This window comes from Nipponia nippon, unplaced genomic scaffold, assembly GCF_047370975.1.
Source record: "Nipponia nippon isolate SJK-2023a ecotype South Korea unplaced genomic scaffold, ASM4737097v1 scaffold_2, whole genome shotgun sequence".
Lineage (NCBI taxonomy): Eukaryota > Metazoa > Chordata > Aves > Pelecaniformes > Threskiornithidae > Nipponia > Nipponia nippon.
In genome coordinates, this window is record NW_028262336.1 from 87,114,566 (window position 1) to 87,123,481 (window position 8,916).

At 40.9% G+C, this 8,916-nt stretch overlaps 1 protein-coding gene across 4 annotated transcripts in view; it reads right to left on the reverse strand.

Moving 5' to 3' along the window:
- PIBF1 (progesterone immunomodulatory binding factor 1) overlaps nucleotides 1-8,903 on the reverse strand; it is a 125,569-nt gene extending 116,666 nt beyond the window's left edge. For 2 of the 4 annotated variants that reach the window (XM_087758094.1, XM_087758097.1), the window contains exons 1-4: nucleotides 8,795-8,902; nucleotides 7,611-7,926; nucleotides 6,061-6,161; nucleotides 3,985-4,183 (exon numbers count right to left, since the gene is read on the reverse strand). In XM_087758094.1, coding sequence (XP_087614220.1) covers nucleotides 3,985-4,183; nucleotides 6,061-6,161; nucleotides 7,611-7,862 — 552 coding nt within the window. In that variant the 5' untranslated portion in view covers nucleotides 7,863-7,926; nucleotides 8,795-8,902. Of the gene's footprint in view, nucleotides 1-3,984; nucleotides 4,184-6,060; nucleotides 6,162-7,610; nucleotides 7,927-8,317; nucleotides 8,747-8,794 lie in introns of those variants that run through there. The other 2 variants (XM_087758096.1, XM_087758095.1) reach the window with 2 other exon arrangements.
- Between the last annotated feature and the right edge of the window lie 13 nt (nucleotides 8,904-8,916).

An 8,916-nucleotide genomic window follows, 5' to 3' on the forward strand; every position in this document is an offset into this window, starting at 1 on the left:
AGAAAGTGCAAATGAATGCAGCAGATGAGGGGAAGGTTGCAGCAGAAGTTCAACTGTTATTGTTATTTAGCTTGCTTGATGGCCAATAAACATTCATGTAACTCAGCAGTCAAAGCACGCATTGCCTCTTGCCAAGTCAATACAGCAGAAACAAAAATTACCGTAATGGGATTTCAGAAACAATTGCATATCTTAAAAATTACAAATTTATATAGATGTGCTGCAAGGAAAACTTTCTAGGTGATTTTTAAAAAAAATCTTAGCATGTGCCCACCACTTTTTATAGAAAGCTAGAGTTAAGCTCAAAATGGGGGGGTACAGAGGAAGAGAAAGTTGGCTTCTGTTAAGTGGAGTTATGTGAAAGTAGTTGCATCAGTTAACTGCCTTCTTAAACAAAGAGCAACTGAGCTGTAGCTAGCAAAATGATGCAACTGAAAGACATGGTGATAAAAAATGGATCAAACAGAATTTGCAGATATCATTTTTCAACAACTTCATGAAAAATTTTTTGCAGGAGAGTACACAAGAGCCTTACTTTACTGAACAAATTAAGTGATTCAGCTGCCAAGCACCGGTGCTTTAAAATTTTGCATATACTGTTTCTAAAAAAATCATTCTCATAAACAATTAAAAAAAAAATCTACATTTTTACATGGAAGTTCAAAACAAAAGTGTGATTTTAAGAGAAAGATGCTTAAAACACCATTTTTCATTTGTCATCATCATTAATATTAAACATTGCTTAGTCTTTAACATGTCACTATTGCACCCCTTTGTGGAAGAACAGTGAAAAACATCTCACATTAGTTTTAATTCTAGTATTTTAAACTTGCAATATTTCTATATACGAAATCTGTATTTAAGCATTTACTGCTGGTTGTCCAGTATACCAGGTTCCAAATAAAGCGTAAGCATTGTATATACATTTATTTCTATCCTGGAGAATTGTAAGGCAGTATTTTATAACTGATAAATATAAAAAAAGAGTCTGGAAATTTCATGCTCAATTTTTTTCTAAGCAGAACTCTTTCTCGCCAAGGAGAATTTTACCCTAATATCAGTAGACTATACTATTAATCTGCATATAGATCTGGAGCCAGAGATTTTATCTGCCTGAGAAATGCACAATTCCTCCTTAGGTAAGCAAAGCAGAAAACAGCATCAGAAAAATAATTTTTTCCCTTCGACATCCTTTTCCTAGCCTTCAAAAGCCAAATGGATGCATAGACAGGATATGCAAAACAGTTCCGTAGTGTCCCAGCATCTGTATCAGCTGAATAACTCAAAGTAATGATAAACAATCACTGAGCTTAACTGATACCCTCAAGTTCACACTGATCCTGTTGCCAAAAGAAGTTGGGAAAAGAAGCAGAAAACTGCATCTTACTACAGTATATCTTTAGAATGCCTTCTCCAGAAAAAAAAAAAAATGGCCAAAAAAGGATTTCTTCAAAAGAAAAGTGACAGATGTATAAAGAGGAAAGGGGCCTCACTGAACACCACAGTAGAGTTTGAGTCCCAGAGAACAGTAGCATTTACTCGAACACAAGAGGAAAAGAAAGGTAGATTAGGGGTAGAAGGTGGCTGTTACTCACCTCTCCCACTTCACATCTTTTTTAGAGCCCCTTTCTACTCACAAATACAATCTAAGCACTCTAATTGTGCTGTAACAGCTTCACTTAAAGCAGCTGGCAAGGTTACTGACTCCTGGTATCTGTCCTGCCTGGCTACAGAGTCTTTTGTACTGGCTGTCAATCAACTCCTTAAGTCCTGGAGCTTCCTGCACACCAATTTCAAGCAAGCTGACATGGATTTCAGTTTGTGTTAAAAATCTGCTTTTTCAACCATGGTGGTGCAGGAATCAACAAAAAATCCTCAAATACTTCTATAAAGGGCAGTGAGTACAGTAGACAGCTAGGGCGCAATAACCTAATAGGCCCCAAGCTAAGTGTTCTTGTTTATCACTCAGAGCCTTAAGATTTTCCTAGTACTTCCAAAAGTCCAAGTTTTGGAACTTTTGAAAAGATGTTCCCAAGAACTGTTTAATATCCTCATCAGTAACATAGACAGTGGGATCAAGTGCACCCTCAGCAAATTTGCAGACGACACCAAGCTAAGCGGTGCAGTTGACACACCTGAGGGACGGGATGCCATCCAGAAGGACCTGGACAAGCTTGAGAAGTGGGCCCATGTGAACCTCATGAGCTTCAACAAGGCCAAGTGCAGGGTCCTGCATCTGGGCCACAGCAACCCCCCATATCAATACGGGCTGGGGGATGAAGGGATGGAAAGCAGCCCTGCAGAGAAGAACTTGGGGGTACTGGTGGATGAAAAGCTGGACATGAGCCGGCAATGGGCGCTCGCAGCCCAGAAAGCCAACCCTGTCCTGGGCTGTGTCAAAAGAAGCGTGGCCAGCAGGTCGAGGGAGGGGATTATGCCCCTCTCCTCTGCTCTGGTGAGACCCCACCTGCAGTACTGCATCCAGCTCTGGGGTCCTTAGCACAGGGAAGACATGGACCTGTTGGAGCGGGTCCAGAGGAGGGCCACAAAAATGACAGGGTAATTAGATAAAGATAATGAGTTGTACTTCTCTGTACATATGTAGAGCACAGTATACCATGACTTTCACCTAGCAAGAGAACTCATTCACGCAGAATTTATACCTCAACAAATGCACTAAACTTTTTAACGTTATATTATTTAGAGCTTCCTTAATAACTAGCTCTATAGATAAGTACAATGCTAATACTTCAGTGAATTAAGGTTTACATGTATAAAACCTCTTCATTCTCAGAAGTGAACCAGGATGCTCTGGACATGTCCCACAGTCCGTGAAGGCATTGTCTTTTTATTGCAAGCAGAGTACCCCCCTGCCCCTTCATCTACCCATAAGCCATAATTAATAAACTTCTTAAATCAAGAAAATTAGTCTTAAAGTGTACTTTAAAGTATACTTTATCTCCTCCAGTTAGTCAGATAGGAAAGGGTCAGATGGAAAGCATGAGGGAAAGGTAAGGGATGTTTGCAAGAGCCATCTCAACTTCTGGTTCTGGCAAGCCAAGTTTCAAATTCCTATTTTCAGCCTGCTGTATTTCATATCATCAATGTGTGCCCACCATTTAATTGTAACACCCCATTTGCTTCACCCTCTTAAAATACATCAGCAGTTCTACTCTCTTTAAGGCATCAGAGTCTGGGATTAAAAGGCTCTCTTTACTGGAACCCAGGCAAAATGGACTGAACCAGAAGTATGTCTGCCTCTGAAGGTCCTTCATTTCTAGTTGGGAAAGAATAAGAATTCTAGGAGTATAGACTGGCTTCTACTATATACACCTCCCTTTAATTCTAAATAAAAGCAATTTACAGCTTGTGGTAGGTGGGTTGACCCTGGCCAGCAGCCAAGCACCCATACAGCCACTCACTCACTGCCTCCAGTGGGAGCAGGACAGAAGAGAGAGTGGGAAGAACAAAAGCAAGAAGATTCAGGTGTCAACAGTTTAATTAGTGAAGGAAAGAGAGATTAATTAGAGGGGAGGGGTGGAGCCACACAATCACTCACCACCTCCCCCAAGCAGATCAACGCCTGGCCAGCCTCTGAGCAATAACCACCTTGGAAGCCATGCCCCCCTCCCCTCCCTTTCTCCCTCTACCTCCTGTTTATATTGCTGAGCATGACTTTAGGTGGTATGGAATATTCCTTTGGCCAGTTCAGGTCAGCTGTCCAGCTGTGTCCTCTCTCAATCTCATGACCAACCCTAGCCTGCTCACCCGGGACAGGGGGAGGCAGAGTGTGGAAAAGAGAAAGCCTTGATGCTGTGCAAGCACTGTCCAGCAGCAGCCAAAACACTGGTCTGGTAGCAATACTGTTTTAGTCACAAATCCAAAACACAGCAAGGTTCAGGCTGCTATGAAGAAAGTTAACCCCATCCCAGCCAGACCCAGGACAGAGATATATGTTAAACCAATACAAAACACAATACTCACAGAAACATATTCAGGGATAGAAAGCTGATCTTCAGGAAGAGACTTTAGCTTCTCATAGCAATCCTCTGTTAATTCCAAGTCTCGCAAGCTACGACGGATATCTCCAGCCCTCTCCCTCAATTGATGATTCGTTTCCTCCAGTTGCTTCTGTCTCAATAAAATAGTTTCCATTTCTTGTTTCATTAGAGCCTGATGTTTTCTTCAAGATTGATTTGAAAACAGAAGACATTAAAGTAGCGAGTAACGTAAGTGACAAACCTTCATGATACCCTGGCAAGTGAGTGAGTTATGCTCATTTTGTAGAGGGGAAAATTTACAGAAAGATTAGGTAATTAGCAGAAGAGTGTATACCACCATGGTTACATAATCGTATCAGCCACTGTATACATAAAAAGCCAGGAACTTCATAGTCATTGACAATACAAAGCAGAGTCTGAGAAGTGACAATTAAACTGCACGTATGCTCACTTGAATTTATAAATTAGTCTTAAGTTACCAATTAAAAGATTAAAAACATGAAAAAGCAGAATATATTTCCACACAAAACCCAAGGAACTAGTAAATCACCAAATAAAACAATAGTAACTTTAATTTGTGTCTTGCCAAGTTTCAGCATATACACACTTATGGCCTATTCCACACACAACCCTTCATTTTCTACCCAGTGTAACATACAAAGCTGGGGCCCTTTTAAAAAAACAAACAAACAAAAAAACCCAAAAAAACCCCAAACCATACACAAACACCACTACACTTAAACAAACAACTTCCAGCATTAAAACATTATAATTACTATTATCACCAGTGACAAGGTACTATACGGCAAGAGAAACTGTATGTCACTTAGAGATGTTTCAAAGTGTTTATTTTATTTTATTTACATCAAAGGCAATCGATCTCCTTTTTTGGAGGTTTTAGCTGTAACTCTTGAAAACATATTACATTTTGAAGAATGATTTAGTTTTAATAATTCCTACATTATTTAAAAGTAATACTAAAAATACTAGCTAGTACTACAAGGCGATGTCTGCCTCACTGGTTTCAAAAAGACAAAAGAAAACCCCAGGTCAGCAAAGCAATCGCACAAGGACATATTCTGCACATAATGTACAATTCTGTTAAACAGGGATAAAGAGTGAAGTAACAGACAGACAGGAAAACCAATGAAAAGGCTGGGGAAAGGAAAGTAGTTCAACTTTTTCATGCCTATTAATAACAATTTGCACATCAGTACTTTTTTACTGAACACTCCTCAGGTAATTCAAGTATGGCCAACATCAAAATATTCCACTCTGGTACAAATAAGCACACAGAATGACAGACATTTTTCTGACAGTCAGCTGTTCTTACTTGAAAGACTTTGCTGTAACTAATTTCAGCTCTGGCTTCACATCCCTAAATCTGTTCCAGGCTTACTACAGAATATGACTTTGAATTAGTCACATCCTGTAAGCGGGTGCATCCTCTACTGTAACAGGAAAAATATTAAGTAATGGTCTTCCTTCACAGTCCTATTACAGGTGTTAAGACGTTTAATTGACAATTTGGAGAAGCCTTCTAGCCAGTCTATTTTCAGCTATAGGTTGACTCAGAATGTTTTAGAATAGCAAGGAGAAAAGTAAGTTTCTACATCATCAACAGAAAGCATTTCTGATCAATAAGCAATCCTAACTGGAAGTGCTAAACATTATCTCCTTACCTTTCCCAAGTCATCCAGGCTGCAGAGTTATTAAAAATTCAGTTTAAATTGATGGAAAGTCTGCCCCCTCTACCTATTCCTTTTGCTGTTTACTGTGTTTAAGAACGTTCTTACTCGAAGTTCCTATTAAATTTTGAATCCAGGTAACAATAAAACCAAAATCACAAAATTCAGCCAGTAAGAGTTGAATTCAAATTTACTTACATGTAAATTAAATATGTAAGTTCCATTTTTAGAATGGAAATACTAATACAATCTGCAAAAGAAATCCTATTTCTGCAATTCATAGTCATCACTTTGCATTAACTGTCCATGAATTAATTTGAGTTCGTATTAATAAGTTACTAAAAATGAAGGGTTTTTTTGTTTTATCATACCTAGCATCTTCTTGCTGTAATGCCACCTGGCTATCCAGTCGTAAAGACAACAGCTGCTTTTGATGGATTGCATCATTAAGCTTCTCTTCTAGCTCTTCAATCTAAATGTAAAGAATATAAATATCAAATGAAGAAAAGAAGTTGGTAATTTTTAAAACATATTTGACAAAAAGAACAGCTTGAAAGAAAAAAGTGGAAAGCCCAATGCGCTGGGAAGTACAATAATGACTGTCTAACAAGACCTCTAAATATGCCAAGGCTTCATAAAATACAATATAGATTTTGCCTTAATGAACTAAAAATAAAAAAGACTTAGTTCTACAAACAAGTGATCTTTTTCAGCCAATAGCTACTTGTTCAGCTGATTTCAAACTAGGCTTAAACTCAGAGCAGCAAGCCAGTGAAAGCCACAGTTAGTATATAGTAGACTGTAAATATTGACTGCACAGAAACGTGGCAAAGCTTTTACACCTTTCTTAATTTCATGCATCTTAGTGGAAACTGTACACAAAAAATCTCCTATTAGCATGTTGGTATATTCTAGCCACATCTTCAATAAAAGATTATTGAATAGTATTCAGATTACTTTTTCTAGTTGTGCTGCTTTTGGCTGGGGTAGATTTAATTTTCTTCATAGCAGCTAGTATGGGGCTATGTTTTAGATTTGTGCTGGAAACAGTGTTGATAATACAGGGATGTTTTAGTTATGACTGAGCAGTGCTTACCCAGAGTCAAGGCCTTTTCTGCTTCTCACATCACCCCACCAGCGAGTGGGCTGGGGGTGCACAAGAAGCTGGGAGGGGACACAGCTGGGACAGCTGACCCCAACTGACCAAAGGGATATCCCACACCGTATGATGTCATGCTCAGCGTATACAGCTGGGGGAAGAAGAAGGATGGGAGGGATGTTCAAAGTGATGGCGTTTGTCTTCCCAAGTAACTGTTACTTATGACGGAGCCCTGCTTTCCTGGAGATGGCTGAACACCTGCCTGCCGATGGGAAGTAGTGAATGAATTCCTTGTTTTGCTTTGCTTGCATGCACGGCTTTTGCTTTACCTATTAAACTGTCTTTATCTCAACCCACAAGTTTTCTCATTTCTACTCTTCCGACTCTCTCCCTCATCCCTCTGTGGGGGAGTGAGCGAGCAGCTGTGCGGTGGTGCTTAGTTGTCAGCTAGGGTTAAACCACAACACTAGTATTCCACAAGATCAGGTTAAAAGCTGTATTAAGTTGCTTACATCAGTGACAAAATTACTCATAACTTCTAAAAGAATACAGGTCTTTTCCCTTTGTTTTTAGACAAGAGAAAACTAATTCGATCCCCCTCATCCATTTACAGGTATAACGCCTTGGACAAATCAGCTAAGTTTTACATATCTTTGTTTCCTCCTTTTCTCATTTAAGAACAAAACCAAACAAAACAAAACCCTAAGTAGGCTTCCAGTATGCAATTCACAGAATTTCTTTTCAGAATAGAAGCTTCTACTGTACTCTAAAAGCACCAGAAACAAGAAAAGATTATATGACAAAAGAAGCAACATTTCTTACCTTGGTCAAATATTCTACTTTCAAGTTGTCAATCATCAAGTTTTTTTGAGATAATTCTATTTTAAGCAGCTGAAGATTATGGAGCAACTCTTTCCGTTCAATCAGCTGCTTAGTGATTTTAACAGTACCTTCTCTCTCTTCAGAGGAAGAAACATCATCAGTTGGTATTGTGGTTTCTAAGCTAATATCTTCAGACTCCAAGGAGCTAGAAATGTTTACTTTCCTGACTTCCTTGGAGCTTTTGTGTGACATTTTCTTCCACTATTTGCAAAGCTTTTCTAAGTTATACGTTGGGATAAGCCCCCTGAAGAATCAACTGCAAAAATTAAAACAATTAAGGCATTATGTCATTACAAAAAATTAACCAGTTAAACAAGACCACTAAGCAATACTTCTCAGCATCACATGAATATATTTTTTTGTTCACCCAAGAAAAACATTTTAAGAAGCTCTGAAGAAGAGTGTTGCCTGATGACTCTCTTCCTAAATAATTATTAGCAAGAGTTTTGACTGCAATAAGCTAAATACTGGTGCGAATCAAGCTTACTAGTAAGACATTATGGCTAAATCAAGATGTGTACCTGCCATTTACAGTCAGAAGAGCATGCACTGAAAACTGCCGAGACCCATGAGGGATACGGAACATACTACAAGTGGCGTAACAAGACTAACTAGAGAAAATGGTAAAGCAATACTTTGATGCCCACCTTTGTCTTCTCTAAAGAAGTAGCTCCATTGTTCTTACCAGGCTAACTTGCTAGTACTTTCCAAAAGCGAGCGACTTAACAGTCACACATGCTTCTACAACCCCTTGGTATAGACCGCAGCTTTTACTTAAGAGATGCGCCAACGCGGGCTGTTCAGAGCCCCACAGAGGAGGGAGACGCTGCACTCGGAGCCCAGGCCAGCGCCCGCCCCGTGGCGAGGGGCCCGCCGGCGGCCAGCTCTCCCGGGCCGCTGCCGCCTCCACAGGGCAGCGCCGCCACCCCCCCCCTTCCGCACGGCGGGAGCAGCCCGGTGGCGGAGATGCTGCTCTACCCGCCGGATGCCCAGCGCTGCGGAACGCAAGGGGCACCTGTCCGACCGGTAACGGCACACAGCGGGAGGAGTGGGAGCCGACCCTGTCTCGCCCACCCCCACCCAGCGCCGAGGGTCCCGGCCTCTGCGCCCCGCCAAGCGCTCACCTCAGCCGGCGGCCGCCGGCGCATGCGCGCCCTCCCGCGTTCCTTCAGGGCGGCCGAGGCGGGGCTGCGCGACGCCATCACCACGGCGACCGGGGGGGCCGCCGCGCGCCGCTTCCCGCTCT